The 18,309-nt window shown below is 45.4% G+C and overlaps 1 protein-coding gene across 2 annotated transcripts in view; it reads right to left on the bottom strand.

Annotated features, from left to right (window-relative positions):
- Positions 1-210: 210 nt before the first annotated feature.
- si:ch211-269e2.1 (cohesin subunit SA-2) overlaps positions 211-18,309 on the bottom strand; it is a 28,628-nt gene continuing 10,529 nt past the window's right edge. The window contains exons 15-32 of one of the 2 annotated variants that reach the window (XM_048238928.1): positions 16,503-16,617; positions 15,979-16,117; positions 15,507-15,610; positions 15,152-15,244; positions 14,726-14,812; positions 14,133-14,333; positions 13,886-13,962; positions 13,703-13,790; positions 13,290-13,370; positions 11,327-11,419; positions 10,366-10,546; positions 8,523-8,668; positions 5,575-5,676; positions 3,518-3,675; positions 3,079-3,207; positions 2,384-2,586; positions 2,077-2,152; positions 211-1,987 (exon numbers count right to left, since the gene is read on the bottom strand). In XM_048238928.1, coding sequence (XP_048094885.1) covers positions 1,879-1,987; positions 2,077-2,152; positions 2,384-2,586; positions 3,079-3,207; positions 3,518-3,675; positions 5,575-5,676; positions 8,523-8,668; positions 10,366-10,546; positions 11,327-11,419; positions 13,290-13,370; positions 13,703-13,790; positions 13,886-13,962; positions 14,133-14,333; positions 14,726-14,812; positions 15,152-15,244; positions 15,507-15,610; positions 15,979-16,117; positions 16,503-16,617 — 2,182 coding nt within the window. In that variant the 3' untranslated portion in view covers positions 211-1,878. The remainder of the gene's footprint in view (positions 1,988-2,076; positions 2,153-2,383; positions 2,587-3,078; positions 3,208-3,517; positions 3,676-5,574; positions 5,677-8,522; positions 8,669-10,365; positions 10,547-11,326; positions 11,420-13,289; positions 13,371-13,702; positions 13,791-13,885; positions 13,963-14,132; positions 14,334-14,725; positions 14,813-15,151; positions 15,245-15,506; positions 15,611-15,978; positions 16,118-16,502; positions 16,618-18,309) is intronic. The other variant, XM_048238929.1, reaches the window with a different exon arrangement.

Here is an 18,309-nt window from a genome sequence, read left to right as displayed (position 1 = left end):
AAAAGAATTTAGCTGAATGTTTTTAAACCAGTAATGTTCATGTTTTTTCTACCTGTATGAGTACTTAATAACAATGTACTTTCAATGAGGGAAAAATGAACTTTTTTTTTTTTTAAATGTCTTGTCTGTTCCAATAAATAAAAAGATGACCATGAAAGACTCAGTATGTGGTAATATGTCAGTAAAAACATTGAGAGCAACTTTTTTTTACAGCTTCGTAGCTTTATTTCAGTCCTTGCTTCAGGACAGGTGCATTTAGAAAGATTATTTTGTAAGTCATTTTCTTACAGACCAGAGTGAACAGGTAAAAAAAGTCCAGTTGAACAGAGAGCACATGGATCCACTGGTCACGGATGGACACAGAGAGCTGCCATAAACTAAGGAACAGTGGTGAGCACGAGGCAACAACGTCTCTACTCAGACATACTCCTACTCACCCCTACTTGGACATGGGTCACACTTGACCTTTATAGTCTCATATAGACTATATATACAGATGTTCATATTATCAACAACTTATTTGTTTACACTCTGTTAGCAACAATTTACGGTTGAGGTTGTGATTAGACGTTCACCAATTGTTCGACCACAATTTGAAAGACTGAGTTTGAATTTCATCAAACCATCGGCCTGTTTAGGTAGACTATCCCAGAAAAGTATTACCAAGACGTCGTTCACCTGACCAAACCAGTGGCTGAGCCGTGAATAAGTTTGCATTTGCCCTCACTGCTTTTCATGCTACAGTATCCGACTTAAGTCATGTCCTAATTCCTCTTTCTATTCCCTTAAACTAAGGCCACTGGGAGCATTTAGGTTTCATATTGCTTTCTAGACTTTGGCCAACTGCATGTGAGGGAGAATGCAAACTAAAGGCCTCTCAAAGCTGTAGTGTGTGGGTACAAATGGACCGCCTCAAAGCCAACAGTTCGCTCATCTGCTACATAAAAACAAAATTTCTTACACACATGTCCCTCTTGAGGAGTGCATTCAATACCTCTTTTACCCTAAAATGTGTATTTGTGCATCAAACAAAATAACCTGCTGTATACACAGTAGGACTTAAAGTACTAAAGTTGAGTGCATTTTGCAGAAGATATGAAAATTATTTACATAGCATTGCACAATTGCCTAAATGTGTCCAAAAAATGGTTATTCAACAGCAACTATTTAAAGCTTAACATGAGGAAAATAAAGCTAGCTATTTATGGGGATGTATACTGGTCAATATGGGGTCAATATAAGTCTACAGTATTACAGCAGAACCGTACAGGAAGATGTAAACCCATGTAGACCCATTCACAACCCAAATGTATTGTTGTATATTTAGATAAAAATATATATTTTTACATGCAGCTATATGCAGGAAATTGAAAAAAAGAAGGCATGGCACTAGCATAGTCAAAACTTAGAAAAAGTCCCCACAAATGTAAAAAATAAAAAAGGTTCCCCTAACAATCTCTACTTTGGCAAGAGACTGAACATATTAAGTGTTCTACAGAGAACCGTTTCCTGGCAAGAGTCTTAATATTTTATGCATTAAATTCAATAGCTCAATATAGAGTTCTGTAATGAACCATTTCTGAAAGGTGTTCAGTGTTCCCTGTGGGGGACTGTTCTCAAAGTGAGTTCTAAGAACTTTTTGACACAAATCACTTAAGACAGTAATCAGCTCAGAGAAACCAACTGCTGTCTTTGTGACAGGATGGTGTAGAGGTCCCGATGTCTTCAGAGTACAATTCATAATACAGTTATTAGATATCCAAAGCCTAATCCTGTTCCTAATCCATTGTAAAGCCTATGATATGCAGTCACACTAAAACCCAGTGAACACATCGGGGTGAGCGCCGCGATCATCCTACAACTATGTCCACATCCACCTCATCGTTGTTGTATCTGGACACTAGGCTCTTCAGATGCCTGTGAGATGCTGTCCACTGGCTCTTCGCCGACCACAGGGCGCTGTTCCACTTCCTTTCTCTCGATTGGACTGTGGAATAAGGGACACAAAGTCAGATCAATCATGTCAATCACTGATATTTGGTTTCTTATTGGCTCATGTGTCCAACGTCGGCTGACCTGCTGAGGGGCCTCTGGGTGGGCCTGGTGCCTTTGGTCTCTATGCAGGGGAGTGGGGTTGAGGTCTTCATCTCACCTGTCAGACAAACCAAAACCAGCTGAGCACGCAAAATATCATACAGTTGTCTGAACATTAGGACAATATGTGGCCAATGAACTTCCCGTTTGAAGTCAATATCTGAATAAACATACAGTATATGCTGCATAGAATGTAAACAGCGGAAACCACTGGAAACCATTTAAATGTGGAAACCATTCTAATGTAAACATTGGAAACACTTTTAAATGGACATAAAAGCGAGCGTACCGTCTGAGGCTGTGTGCCTGACGGAGGGGCAGCGAGAGTGGCTGGACAGTGATGGCCGGTTGCTGTCGGAGCTGATATAGGAGACGGTGTCGTCACCCTCGGCCGTGGCCTGCAGGGATGCGCGGTAGTAGATGAGCGGCTTCCAGCACTCCTCCCGGTTGTTGACCGTGTGCTCACCCGCGTACTTCTGCAGGTAGCTGTACCTACGGACACAAGAATGATAATCTGATAGATTGGTAATCTGGAATTGGTGAAAAGCATGCAGCATTGGATGACCAACTGACAATTACTGTCTGGATTTCCTCATCTGGTGGATATGTAAAGGTTATGTTGACACCAGAGGCCTATACTATGAAAATGAATAAATGGTATATTGAGCCTAAACCCAAAGGTGCAATCAATTTCAGTGGAGGCAAAAGTTTGTGCCGACTGATTTACTTCATAATTCTTTTACAGTTTAAAGCAAATTATTGAACATTTTTACACAAAAAAACGTTCAAAGAAAACGCTTCAACCGTCAAATTTGAACACAATTCTGGCTTTAGGCTTGATGGACCACTAATCTCGTTCTCTGATATATTCTCAAGGAATTTGCCCAAAAGGTCTTTACATTACCGACTGTGTGACCATGGTGACATTCTGTGTGCTGCGACCATGTGACAAAGCATCAGTCTGCAGACGGTGTGGACACTTACACAGTCTTTTTGTCTGGCTTGAGGAGCTTGCTGGAGAACTCGCTGAGGATGGTGAGGTATGTGATGTTGGGAGGAGCATGCCTCTCTGCCTGCTGAACAAAGCCCTGGAACACAAAATCGACGCCATCCCTACAGAATACACAGAAAAAAAAACACTAAACAAGTTAACACAGAACATTTCAATGAAAATATAATTCATCATGCACTGTTATCTGAACATAAAGGATAGACCTTCTGGTAGAGCATGTGATGCACAAGCAATGCTATAGAGGATGTTTCATGCTGAAACTGCAGCAGGTGTTATATTAGGGTTAATGACCCCAGAGTGTCATGATAGCACTGCACATCATCACTGACTGAGTTACAGTGAAGAGAACTTCCAGTTACAGGGGTGGTTAAAAGACAGGAGCCCTCGGCGGAGGTGTATCAAGTAGGCTACCTGTGGATCATGGCCAGTGACTCGCGGGACTTGATCTGGTCCCAGCCGAAGGTGAGGGAGAAGCGTCGGGCCAGCTCCTTAATGCTGCTGTAGGTCTGCACGTCCGAGCGCCGCCCAGTGCTCCCACCCTCCTGCTCCTGCTTCAGACGCAGGTAGAGCTGAGGCGCACAGAGAGAGGAGAGGAGAGGGGGTCAGAGAAGAGAGAACGATTGGGAAAGAAGAAAGGAGAACAGAAAGGAGTCACAGGAAATAGAGAGAACAGATAAGAGATGGAGAGAGTGACAAGAAGAGAAAGAAGAAAGGAATGAGACGGGAAAGAAAGGGAGGATAAAGGGGAAAGAAAGGACCGGAGTAGAGAGAGAGAGAGAGAGAGAGAGAGAGAATAATATAAACAAGTGATACAAGTCTGCCAGAAAAAGATTTGATAGCTGATCCATCTACACAGAAGGTTTTCACTCATCATACTGTTCAGATTGATTAATGGGTTTGACATGGCCAACGCAAGGCCATACAGTGCTGCCTCAAAGACTAGCCTTGTCGACTGACATACACTAGCAAAAGCACTGTTAAATCCAGACAGGACTGAATGTCCATGAAAGTGCTGATTAATCACCAGACACTTCATCAGTTCCACAGTACAATCAACCATACGAGACCAGTGAGTCACAGTACAAGGACACTCCTTCACACCTTCACACGTCTCACACGTTCATTTCAATGAGGGCATGGGTATGCTTTTCACTGTTAGGACTACCATTAACCAACCGATGTGTGTCCTCTTCTAGTTTAAACCAGTCAAAGGAGCCAAAACATAAAAAGGGACCGCTGACAGTTGGTCATCAGTCCCCCTCCGTTTTTCCAATCCCTTGCCCCTCACTGGGGATCTAGCGGTGGCCAAACAAAGAATGGAGGTGATCTAGAACATTCCAATGGGTTCACGGATTGGGGGGGGCTGGTGGAGGATTTCTGTGTGTGTCTGAGAGGTGCTGACAGCTGCATGGGGCTATTCAGGACCAACATGGGGGGGTGGGGGTGGAGAGGTGGCATGAGTTGGCATGAGGCCAAGCAGATGTGTCCTGCATAGAGGTGTCCGATAAGGAGAGATGGAGAGTGAGAACGTGTGTGTGTGTGTGTGTGTGTGAGTGAGAGAGAGAGATAGAGAGAGAGAGAGGGAGAGAGGGAAATAGAGACAGAGTGATGGAACAAGAGAATGAGATAACAGTGACAGAAAGAATGAGAGATAGATGGATGGAAAGACTGAGCATACTGAGCAAATGGTCCAGATCCATTTTCAAGGACTCTGCCCACCCTGCCCACCACCTGCTCAACCTGCTTCCCTCCGGCAGGCGTTTCAGGTCTATAAATGCACGCACCGCCAGACTAACCAACAGTTTCTTCCCCTGGACCATACCTTCACTAAACCAAAAAAAGAACCCTCTGCAAACTGTGGCCAGCCCCCCCCCAATCTTCCCCTCCCTTGCCATGATCAACCTCTAACTCCTCTGGACAATATTGCATTCTGTGCACCTATGCACTAGGCACTTTCTTGCTATTAGGCTGCGGCTATTTTACTCATGTGTGCTGGAGTGTGTTCTGTGTGGGAGGGTCTGGAGGGTATTTCTGTGTGTAAATGCTATGCTGCGTTTGGGGCTGGGTGGATGAGAGTGTGTGTAAGAGTAAGAGAGTAAGAGAGAGTGCGGAGCATATAGGGGATGTTTTTCTGTATGTTTACTTATTTATGAATTATTTATTGCTCTTTTTAAAAGCACTGACCAAGAGTGGCAACTTGAATTTCGTTGTGTTGATACTCTGTATTTTATGCAAGGACAAATAAAGCTTCCATCTATCTATCTATCTACATGGGGAAGAAAGATGGGGGAGGGGCTGTGTTTTGACTCTCCATTCTACTCCATCTGACACCTCATTGGCAACTTTCACAGGAAAGTGGGAAATAGAAGGACAAAGTGAGAAAGAAACAGAGAGCAAAGAAATATATATATATATACATATATATTTTTTTAAATAAAAATAAAATAAAGACCCTGAGCTCCATATACCTGCTGCAGACACAGCATCAGAGTCCGCGCACTCTCAATCTTGTCCATCTGCCGTGTCCGGTTCAGCGTCTCTTTGATGATGTCCCCAAAGTCAGAGTAGTACTGCAACAAGAAAGAACATCCACACACACTCCACACACACACACACACACACACACACACACACACACACAAACAGAAAACAGAAAGAGACGGAGAGAACATTCAGTGTTTCTTTAGAACTTTGGGGTCACTCAAACTCATACACACACATGCTGTCCCCACAGGGTCTCCAAGCACATGTTGTTGCCGTGGGAATGCAGGGGCCTCCGTCTGTGATGTCGCATAAGCAGATGGATGCCATTGGCCGCCTGCTGAGCCAGTGCTTTTCTGTTCCACAAGCCTCTCGTCCCGCTTAAGGAGTCTCTCTGGCCCATCGGTCTGTGGCTGACCAGAGAGTTCTGTCTCTGCGGCGCCTCCGCACGTTAACGCTAAAGAACGCTTTGTCCACCCCTGATGGCACAAAAGAGCAAATCTGCTCCAGAAGGCCTGGAGTATGTGTGGGGGTATGTGCATGTGCAAGTGTGTGTGTGGGTGTGTACGGGTATGTGTGTGTATGTGCGCATGTGTATGTGTATGTGTGTGTGTGTGTGTGTGTGTGTGTGTGTGTGTGTGTGTGTGTGTGTGTGTGTGTAAACTCCCATTCATCATACCTAAGCTCATAATTCTCGAGGTTTAACGGCACACTCTGACTAGCTAGAGATTAATTGCTCCAATTAATTGCTCCCCCCTCGTTTCCTTTTCCAAGCGTCTAATCCACTGCTGAATGAGAAGGTTAACACCAAGACCCAACCCCCTACTGCTGCACAGCAACACCGCCATGTGCTCCACATTTACCCCCTACCACCACCCCACTCCCACTGATCTGGGACCTGTGGAGCTTCCCTGCTCTTGTGGAGACTTGTGTACATGGAGTCCTGTGCACACTGACTTAGCTGTCCAGCTTGGAGAGCCTCCTCTCACTCAGACCCAGTGCTGGCCTCAGTGTTGTTAAGTTAAGTTATTTGTTCTGAAAGAGATATTTTAACATTTAACCTGGCAGGGGGTCAGTGAACACGAACACACACACACACACACACACACACACACACACACACACACACACACACACACACACACACACACACACACATATACACTTGTTGGGGTGTGTGAAAGGGGGGTAGGGAGTTGGGTTGTGTCCTGTGTTTTGGACACGGGCCTATCAGTGTTGAAGAGTGGCCTGGGCCTGCGTGCCCACCCTCTCTAACAGAGAGAGATAATCTGCCGCGGAGCCCCACTCTGGACTGCCCTTCCCCCCATCACAGGCTGGAGACCCTGCTGGATCAGACAAATCCTCTCCCACACGGACTCTGTGACCCAGGGACAGAGAAGCTGGGGGAACAGGAGGGGGGGTCTAAAGAGAAAGACATGAAGAAAAGACCCAGGGAGAAAAGAGAGAGATGAAGATAGAAAGAGAGAGCCAAGACACAAAGAGAAGAGAGAGAGAGAGAGAGAGAGACAGAGAGACAGAGAAATGGGGCACAGACAGTGGGGGCTCCTATCAAGCCCAAATGAGCCCCCACGTTAGCGTTAGCATGGCACAGTTCAACTCCATGGGAGTAACGTGGAGCAGAAGACCTCACCTGACACATGACTTATCTCCCCTGGCCCAGACGCATCTCCCCCTGTTTACCTTCAATAAAATATGCATTCAACACGGCTGGACTGGCCGGCGGATTGGCAGCGCAGGTCAGCCTGTAAACAAGCGATGGCTTGTCAGTCGCAGCGGTCAGCGCACGCAGGAAGCCGGGCAAACAAGCGCGCAGGGGTTTTATTCTGACCGACGCCAAATTTCTGTCATCCGCCGCCGACTTTGAAAGGCATCGTTCATGGTGACGGCCAGGCGGAGGTGGGGGTGGCAGGGGTGGAAGGCCAGGCGGAGGTGGGGGTGGAAGGGGTGGAGGGGGGAGGTGGGCGCGTGGTGGCGCAGTCTGCCTTGATCAGGGGGAATGTTGATGAGGGTATGGCTGCCCAGGCCAAATGCCTGCACCGGAACGGCATACCAGGCATGTCAGACCATCACAAACACATGTATGTGCAAACACACACATACACACACACACACACACACACACACACACACAAACACACACACACACACACACACATACAGTACATATACACACACACACACACACACACACACACACACACACACACCAAACAGACAGACACCAACAAATACAAACGCACACACAGACAGACACACACAACTGTACAGTACATTTTCCAGGTCTGTTTTTTTTATTCAGGCCAGCTGTGGTTGTACATATTCTATTTATTTACTGTCTGTGGTATTAACATTTCTCAATTCACTGTTTCACAACTATTTAGCTCATGTTTTAGGAACCAACAAAGTTACTAGGCAACCCACGAACCACAAGCCACGAGGATAAACGTGCACCAGAGTCCTGGTCAATTGATAGCGTGGAATCTGTCTGACCACCCCCCCTGCTCCAACCTGACACTTCGCTCTGCCCCGCTGACCCCAAAACCGGAATGGAGGGCATATTCACTTGTTGCATCGGACACGTGAGGGGCTACTCTTGGAGCATGTGAGAGAGTGTGCTATTGATTCTAATCGATCAGTTGCTTAACCTTTGCACAACCTCATATCCTGTTTGGCTTTCAGTTCTGCTGTGGCTCTCTGCGGCTTGGAAACTCACAGATGCAGATCGGCAGACAGAGAACATTGCTCTCCTCACTGATCACTGACCAGACAACAGCTCTCAAACACACCGCTAGTCTCAGATTTTCAGATATCCAGCGCAGTTGGATGCTTCTATCAATGATGCATCTACTTTCACATTTAGTTTCATTGGTGTGTAGTGGCAGACGGAGTGGGGCAGTGGAGAGGGAGAGAGTACCTTCATGTACTGTTTGAAGATCTCTGCAGCCATGCTCATCTCCAGCACGCTGGTCACGATCAGCTTACAGTAGGCAGCCAGCAGGTTCCGGCGCTTGTGCAGGTCCTCAAGCCGAGTGCTGCCACACTCAGTGTCCAAACCACTGACTACACACACACACACAGATAGACAGACAGATAGACAGACAGACAGACAGACAGACAGACAGACAGACAGACACACACACACACACACACACACACACACATACACACACACACAGACAGACAGAGAGAAAATAATTACGCCACTAAATATCCTCCATATTATTTTACACTATTCTTTAGCACATAATGTATCTATTACTACAACCATATAGGATCGAGTCCAATAGAGAGGGGTGGAGTGGGAGTCAGCTGTTTTGGCATTCATCCGGTAAGAAACAGATAATACACTTAAAGAATGCAGAGACAAGTGAGTTTCCAACATGTAATAATGTATCTTCCTCCTGAAGTGAGAAGTCAACACCCTCACTCCATAACTCAATGTCAGTCTTTGCCCAGTGACTGATTCCTGAAGTCACTACCTAATAGAACAAGTCTGGATTACGCTATAGGAGACAAGGACTAAATCTAATCTTAAAGCTTCTTTTTATTACTTGTTATGAGCCAATACACCCAGATTACATTTGTTTCAAAAAGATGAAAACACGCCGTATGGGAGAGCAAAAAGGAAGGCCTCCCTAGTGCATGTGTTTGAAGACACAACATGATTAAATGTGGTCAATTTCCTGCTGATGATGAAATATCCATTAGATCAGTAGCATCCATTAATCAATAAATTCATTATTTAACTCAATACAACAAAGCAATGTTATTGCATGTGGAAAATACTGTATTCCAAATAAAAGCCTGCCGTTATTTGTATTGATCTGAGTGCTTATTGTGTAATCCATTTCCATGTGTGCTGTTTTTCTGCCTTAGATCTCTAAATGCTTTTGTTGGACAGGGGGAAAAACACTGAAATAATGTTCCTCTTTACCAGAGCAATTTCTCTTCCGATCAGCTAATCTGTTGGAAATGACCAGTGACCTGCATCTCTCGCAGCCTTGTGTTTGGGGGCGCACTAACGGCTCTCTGTTAAATTGCCCATTTAATGATTGCCGGGAAAACGTCTGGATAAGAAATGCTAATGACCTCTTGGACTAGCTGTCTAATAGACATGTATAAAAATTAATTTGCGTTTGCATGATTTCCTCGCAGATTTCTGGGGTTAAACGAAAGGTCACGCTTGAATGGGCGGCTGTAAAAGCTAGTCAATCCTTCTGGGCCCATCGCGTACGGTAAGGCAGAGACTCAATGTATCAAACAGCGCGCACACATTTTATATGAGAATATTTTACCATTAATAAGCCAACAGGCTGAAGTGCCAGTATTTTTCTTTCAGAGCTGGCCACATCTTGCAGGCCGTCATGTCTAACAAAGAGAAAGACTGCCACCTTGTGGAATTAAGCTGCTCACTGAAAATCACAACAAGCCTTCAGACACCTGTAAAAAAAGGTAGCGCCAGCTACTGTACTTGGTATATATAGTATATGGAAAAAAATTAATTAGCTGTTTGGGAATCATTCCGCCAGCGAAAATACTACAATGACTCCTTTATTAAAAACACTTTTAGGAAACACTTATTGAGAAAAAAGGCAAAGCAGGCAAAGCCTTTTGCTGCACATGTGGGAAGAAGTAGAGAAAAGTGTGTGTGTGTGTGTGTGTGTGTGTGTGTGTTTTGTTTGTTTATTTGTTTGTTTGTTTGTTTGTGTATGTGTGTGTGTGTGTGTGTAAACATATACTTCATAATTTCCTCTCACCCCGGGTGCTGTGACCGTCCGTCTCGGCGCCGGTGAAGACATGGTCCAGGATGAAGGTGACCAGGGCCTTCTGCAGCTTGGGGTCAGGGGCGTAGAGGAGCAGAGGGGTGCCCGACGCCGGCTCCCACACCTGCAGCTGGTAGTTATGGGCCACGAGCACATCACACAGGGACACAAATGCCTACGGGGGTTTCCGAGAGGGACAGTGCGTGACTGAGAGCCTGACCCACATCAACGCCGGATCGAAACAACAGCACAGTCTAACATCCAATGCGTGTCTGCGTGTTCCAACTGCAACAACGCTATCAATAACTGCATGCAGTATGCTAGAGAGACATGGTTTCCTTGTGGGCTAATGGATGGTTTTTATCAGAGACAAATGTGATGGAGATCGACTACAATACGCCGACAAAGTAAGCCCTTTTTGTCTGGCCAGGACAGTTAAGAGTCATCTCCATTACTCCAAACAGCAGGGTCCTGGAGGAGGGAACGCAGATGAAATATCCCTGAGGAGTTTGGCCACTCGCAACACGGTTTTTCATGTCTGCATTCTCAAGGCAGTTCCACCAAACTACACGCAATTAGGAAATGGCCTTGATGGGGGAGATACTGAGAGGCGAACAACTGGGACGGCCTATTTGCAGGCATTCCACTTGTAAACAGCCTCTCTGAACCCAAGGCCTCGGTTCACGTTGGACTTTAAAAGGAAACGGTTCGGTTGCCAGACACGCACTCTCTACAAACAACAAAGTCCTAATGGTATTTCGGCATCGAAAACAATAGTCTGACTCAAAAAAGCAAAGATCAAACTCCAAGCAGGGGTGACAATTCCGGAATGTGGGTGACTTTTACTGGTAAGACAGACATGAGCAGACATGTCGTACAGTACCTGTTCCCGGACGTGCTACGATGTGGGTGAGTTTTACTGGTAAGAGAGATGAGCAGACATGGCGTACAGTACCTGTTCCCGGACCTGCTGCTCCATGTGGGTGAGGCAGCGATGACATTTCTCACAGAAGGCTCGGAGCTGGGTCCTCTGGCGGATGACTGCCTCCTGAAAGCACACGCACACATACGCACACACACACACTGTCTTTTAATGGCATACACCCACTTTTTCACACAGCAAAAAAATCAGGCAGAAAATTAACAGCATGACGTGAAGAGAGACATTTTATTTTTAACTTCAAAAAAACAGCAAGCCACAATCCAGCGCAAAAACAGATCAATAACATAAAGGTAGGGAAAAAATATATCAACCCTCTGTCATCTAAAAAGCTCAAACACACACACACACACACAACACACACACACACAGATCTGTGTGTGAGAGCAGGGTAGCAGGGCCCATCTTCAGAGGCGTGCGTCGGCAGACAGAGACTGCGCTGGCGTAATTAGGCTAAATAATGCAATGTGATGGCGGAGCACAGGAGGGCTCGGGGAGCGGCGTGCGGATGAAAAAGCTCGGCGCCAGCTCCCTCGTGTAAAAAAAAAAAAAACTCCTCTTTCATAATTACAGCGTTGGCGCTCCGGGGAGCGAAGACAAGGAGAAGGAGGAGGAGGAGGAGGTGAAGAGGAGTGGGACGAGGGGGGGGGGGGGGGTTTAGGAAGTGCCTGTCCCATTTCAGTTTAGTGTGGTGGAGACACGTCACAAAGACGGCACAATTTCATTCCCAAGGACCCAGGAGAGATTGTTTTCATCCAATGATAATAATAATAACCCCCTCGTTCTCCTCTAAGTGTGGCTCAGCCATACCCAACACCCCCAGCCCTACCCTGCCTCCCAGTGGCACACAGTGACATTAGAATTGCAGATGGAGGCCGAAGTGCTGGAATTCCAGCCGGCCCCTGTCAGTTATTGATGGAGAGGTTTTCCAGTGGACGTGGTCATCCTTACGCCTCGCCCTGATCCTCCGTCCGCCACCGCCACCACCACCCCTCCTATTACCTCCAGCCACATTAGTCCATCAATATTTCAGTGCCTCCGGGGTCAGAGGTCAACGTGGAGGCAGGAAATGTGATTATGCCAAGCGCCTGGAAACACTGGGGGTGGGTTAGAGTGGGCTTAATCAGGCGGACATTAGAGATCAGATCACGTTACGCGTGTCCCAACGCCACACAGGCAGGTAGCCGCTAACACGCAAGCGCTCCAATCCATCACCCAGGCGCACTAGCCCTTGGCAACTGCACATGGGCATTTGCGTAACTTATTAAAAAAAATGCGTCAGACGTAACCTCCAGGGGGATCCTGATGAGCTCTGGCCCGCACTCTGTAGTGCTACTGCTTCTCTCAACATCAAAGGCCAACTCTGTGTGTGTGTGTGTGTGTGTGTGTGTGTGTGTGTGTGTGTGTGTGTGTGTTTTGACCGATCATATTCCACCCCAGTCACGCGGCTAAATCATCAAGATAAATCTGACCACTAATTCATCACTTTGAACCTGGTATGGACGTGGTGAACGTGTGCATGGAAACCTAAAGGTAGAGTCCGCCATTCTGGCAAGTACTGTTGATACTGAGCCAATCAAATCACAGCTCTCCCTTCCATGTTGTTGAAGCATGTTGAGTGTTGACTGAGTGGCTATGGAGTCTATGGCTCGACCCAAGCCACTTGGTATGTTTCCCCTTTAGTTTATAGTTTTATTATTGACGCACTCAACTGAATGAACATCTAAAGAACACCATGAGGAGCAATTAACTGAATTAATTAATTAGAACAAATTAATTTGACAAAAAAGTGTAGGGGGTTAGATCTGCCAGCTCTGTCTTTGCCACTGTTTTAGAGACTGGAGATGCTTTTGGTAGTTACAACTCTGCTCTAGCGAGTGCAGACGCTCAGAGACTGGCTTGGTTGCTATAACTCTAAGTGCTGATTCCCTCCCAGCGTGTCCAGGTTTTGCAGCACACAGCACTGGACTAAACTTACCCTTGAGGCAGCCACCTCGCCAAAGCTGTGGAGCTTCCAGAGGATAGACAGACCCACACATCGCAGAGCTTCCACCACCACCTGAGACACAGAGAGGGACAGGGGGGACAGAGACAGGAAGATGAAAGCTTTCAAGACTATGATACTGCATGGAAGTTTTACAGATGCCTTCTTGGATGTAAACTTGTTCCTGTTTGACATCAGACAAACCCATCAGTTTTATCCAACATTCTGACAGTCTACGGTCTACAAAAAATAATTGGTAGCAGAAGTTTTATTTTTATTCAATTAAAAATGTTATTCAAAGTATGAGACAAGTTACAATAACAGGTTACAGTAATAATATACAGTAATACAACTAATAAATAAATCAAGTAGTCAGTGTAGTGTTTAGATTTACATAGCTTTAGTACCTCCGCAGGAAGTCCTCCATGCTTGGTCTCTGCTATGAGCAGTTTAGACACCTGGTCATGCAGTCCCCACTTAGACATGTGTTGACCACTGAGGATAGAGGTCACAAGGTCAAATCACTTCACACAAATGACCAAGGAGTAAAAAAAACTGAAATGATTCAAATATGGAGTCACCATACATACTTATGGAAAGCAGTAAGTTTTCTCAGTGTGGACAGAATTTCTTCAGCTTTTTCTTTATCCTCAGTGAAGTGTCCCTCCTAAAACAGAGACAGAAGGGTAATGTCCGAGCATTGTCCACAAATTTAGCGTCCACTGCCCTTTTCCCCCAGAAACACTATAGCATCAAACCACACAAGCAACAGAAACAGAAGAAAGAAAGACGGCACATAGGCAGACCATACAGTGAAGCTCAGGTGATGCCGCTCACCTTTAGCACGTCTTCTAAAAGTGTTCCCAGGTGAGCGGTCCAGCGCTGGATGAGCTGGTCCATGACGGGGATCACATGGTCGTGCCAGGGGGACTCTTCGGAGCTGAGCGCCAGGTAGGAGCGGGCAGCGGCCTCCAGCAGAGCCTGGTCGGTGTGCCCGCTCACAGCAGCCTCCATCCGAGCCAGCAGGCCCTGCACAGCCTGCAGTGGGGAATAGGGGGGGAAAGGGGGGGGGGGGGTTGGGGGGGGGGACATGTGCACTGTCAGACTCCAGCCACCAGGGGGAGATGGTACACTCTGTTGACATTCATTAAATTCTTTCGGTGGAACTGAGGGGCTGCATGGCAGACCAGTGTGCTTGTGTGTATGTGTAGGAAAACAACATTCAAAGTAAAAAAAAAAAAAAGGTTTTCACTGATGCAGCCAAAAATTGTGGAGTTTACATAGAAGTATCCAAATGTAGGGAAATGAATAGCCAAAAAACCAAAATAGGTTCTAAATGTACATCTTTAAAGGGTTCTTCTGTGGAAATAAGATAAAAACTCCTCAGATGTCCAGCTGGAAGAATAAGAACATGGAGTTGCAGATCTCACCTCGCTGTGCTCCTCTCCCGACGTGATCACCTGGAAGTACTGAGGTATTTTGAGTAGTGATGTCATCATCTGCACATCCTCTGAGTACTGAGGAGACAACAGAGGAACTGTAAGTGTCAAAAGAAGATGGCTGCATGTCGCATGCACTACACCTCATCATCAGACATCCAAACGAGACGCACATACAACACTGCTAGCTCCACCTGACATGAACAGAAAACAAATTAGCATTAAAATTGGCATTTTAGCTAGCTTAGCTGAGCCTTCAATCCAGAGCTTTATCAGGGCATCAACATACCAAAACAATTATTTAACATTATTCAAGAATACAAACTTATCTTTCTTTAGATTACATATTTTCAAGTAACAGAGGTTTGCCGGAGGTGGAGTTGGGTGATTTATCAAACTGTTCCCCCAGTGACCTACTTTACATAGCAGCTGAGGCAGCACCCTCAGCAGGTGAGCCGTGAGGCCGACACACTCATCCTGCTGACTCTTCTTGTCTTTAGCACCGATAACCTGCACACAGAACACACACACACACACACACACACACACACATACAGACTTTTAGTATCATCATCGCCGCCATAAACTGGAACTGGTCCTATACTTGTCCTATACTGAATGTAGTATACTGCTGTAGTAAATTTTTCTCCTATGTCTTTCTGTCATATCATAACTGTCCCTAACAAGAAAAAACACATAAACAGTGATGCAGGCAGGGCTGCATGTGTGTGGATGTGGATGTGGATGTTTATATGAGGTGTGGCGCTGGCACCTTTTTGCCTGTGGCTCTGCCGGCCAGTGGAGGTCCCTCTGCAGCCTGTCTGACCGATGCCAACAGGACCTCCAGCACAAAGCGCAGCTCAGCAGGGCTCACAACTACACACACACACACACACACACAAATACAGAAACATGCATATAATTCTATACAGTCGTTTTGGTTTAACTGTAAAATAATACACCTACAGTGACCTACAGTATTTCATAAGATATGAGGTATGAATTGGGAGAGAGAGAGAGAGAGAGACAGAGCGAGAAAGAGAGAAAAGAGAGACTGGGTGTATAGTATGTAAGTGTATGTATCTAGGTGAGTATGAGGCTGAGAATCTGTGCATGTCTGAGTGTGTGTGTGTGTATGTGTGTGTGTGTCTCTGTGTGTGTGTGTCTATGTGAGATGTGTCTGAGTCTGTGAATGTAGGTCCGTGTGTGTGTGTGTGTGTGTGTGTGTGTGTGTAAGACCTTACCTTGCTCCTGGGCTGCAGGTGAGGAGGAGGAGGGTGGAGAGGGCTGTAGGAGCAGCGAGGTGAGTGAGGCCCAGTCCCTGAGCACGGCCCCGCCACACTCCCACAGGCTGTCCACCAGGTACACCACATGCTCGTGCAGCTGGACACCAACACACAACACACACACACACAACACACACACACAACACACACAAACAACACACTCAGTTCAATCACTCATTTGCTTTATGGATAGAGCACCAGAGTATGAATTACTAAGCACTAAAGCGAAAGGGGAGAATTATCCTTTTAACAGGAGGAAACCGTAAACAGAACCATGCCCATAAGCGGAGACCCATTCAGGCATTCAGTGCACACAAACATGTCTATTTAGACAACTAAACTGTGTTCGACGGGGTCTTTCTGTCACCACTGGCTTGCTCAAAGAGGTTTGTTAAGTGTCTTGATGATGACATGGTGGTCTTCACTCTACCCTGTTCTCTTTGCTCTTTAACGCTGTTTAGTTGTGACGGTGACTTTCTCACCTCGCTCTCCTCTGAGAAGTGCATCAGGGCCCGCACTCTGGCCAGCGTTAGGTCCCTGTGCCGCTCCGCACCTGTGGCCCCCTCCCTGGTCAGCACGTCAGGCTCAACAAGCAGTCTGGGAGATCAGAGAGGGGGAACGAGAAAATGGTTTCTTTCCATTAACAAAAAAAAACGTCCATGTCTATTTCTTACAGTTTTTTTTAATACTCAGATACTTTTTCTAAACTCAACACAGACTCACATCTAGAAAACACAATTGGCCAAATGGATCATGTTCTTCTCAAAAACACATTTTGTTAAATATATTACTAACACATATTTCTCTGCACACACTAACTTTACCAAAACACTGGAAATCTGACTCAAAATGAAATTATTCTGTCAAAGAAGGACACTTGTTTTCACTTCACAAGGTACATGCATTCAATCAAAGTACACCAGGTTTCAAACTACTGGCTATTGTTGACATTACAAAAACTGCATAGACTTTTATGTTTCAGTTTTACAGGTATTTGCATGCAATTTTTACACTAAATGTCTTGGTTGGTAACTGTATGTCCACATGTTATGTTCACATTCAAAAGCATTCCAGTAAAAAGCAAATCAGTTTATTTTTTCCTTTACTGTTTACTATGGGAGGTACAGTAGAAATACTGTTTACAGTATGATAGAACAGAAAAAGTTTTACAGTATTGCTTACAGTGAACAACAAAATATCCATGAAACACACAAGAGCATTCTGAACAAAAAAAAACAGCAAAAAGCCCAGATAAAAAGCATAAAATTACTGTATCTAATCTCTGCGCTCTTCAGGATCTTCAGGGTTAGTGCACATGTTTTCATCAACATCGCATTGATTACATGGTCAATGATAGTGGCACGAATTTCATCACTGACAACAGTTCTTGCAACCTTTGGAATGCCACCACCACGCATTCTTACACCTCTACCTTGCCCTCTCTTTGGGCCTGCTCTTTTCCCTGACCCTGCTCCTCTCACTGCTCCTGCATCTCTCACTGGGCCTGCTCTTCTCCCTGGGCCCCTTGCTCTTACTCTTCCTCATCCAGACATTACAGTGTTTGTCTTTTTCTGTTTCTGTTTCTAAAAACATCACTCCTCAAAGTCCTCCTTTTACTGTATACATGTCAATGTAATAGAAAAAAGTAACCCCTGCCACTGAGTCTAAGCCAGACTGGAATCAGCTGTGGTTGGCCCAATTTACCCAACATAAATCAATTGTGTGTCAATTATTCAATTGTTTGTTTATTATCAGCTGAGATATATTGTTTTTGAACTGATATCATTGCAGAAGCAGAGGTTTTTGTACTGTATCTAAGGTTTGGAATATTGTTTTTGCTATTGTGGGATGTTGTGTGTTAACATTCGTAAATACTGCAAAAACAATCCATAATTTTGTTGGGAGGTATAGCTTGTCTGTTAAGAAAATGTAAGCATTGTGGAAATGTGTTCACTGACTGCATATCGTGTGAAAACGACATGAAATGTGTGAATGGTATGGCCACAAAAGACAGATGCTGTGCTAACTGTATTTAGAGTTTTGAAAATGTGACAACTCGTTGGACAAACGCTTGTTAGCGACTGGAAAAAACTGTAATCCTACACACTTGGCAAACCAACCTCGGGTTTCAGTTGCTTTAGCAATCAGTTCTTTTCATGAACACCAATAACATGCGCCGAAAGGAGAAGGGGAATACAGTGAAAAGACCGGACAGAGACACAGTCGAGGAATTGTTTTATTTTGTCTTTATTTTTATATTCTTTATTATTATATTCTTTATTTTTAAAT

Source organism: Alosa alosa, chromosome 3 (genome assembly GCF_017589495.1).
Source record: "Alosa alosa isolate M-15738 ecotype Scorff River chromosome 3, AALO_Geno_1.1, whole genome shotgun sequence".
Classification (NCBI taxonomy): domain Eukaryota; kingdom Metazoa; phylum Chordata; class Actinopteri; order Clupeiformes; family Clupeidae; genus Alosa; species Alosa alosa.
This window is presented reverse-complemented; position numbering and strand designations above follow the sequence as displayed.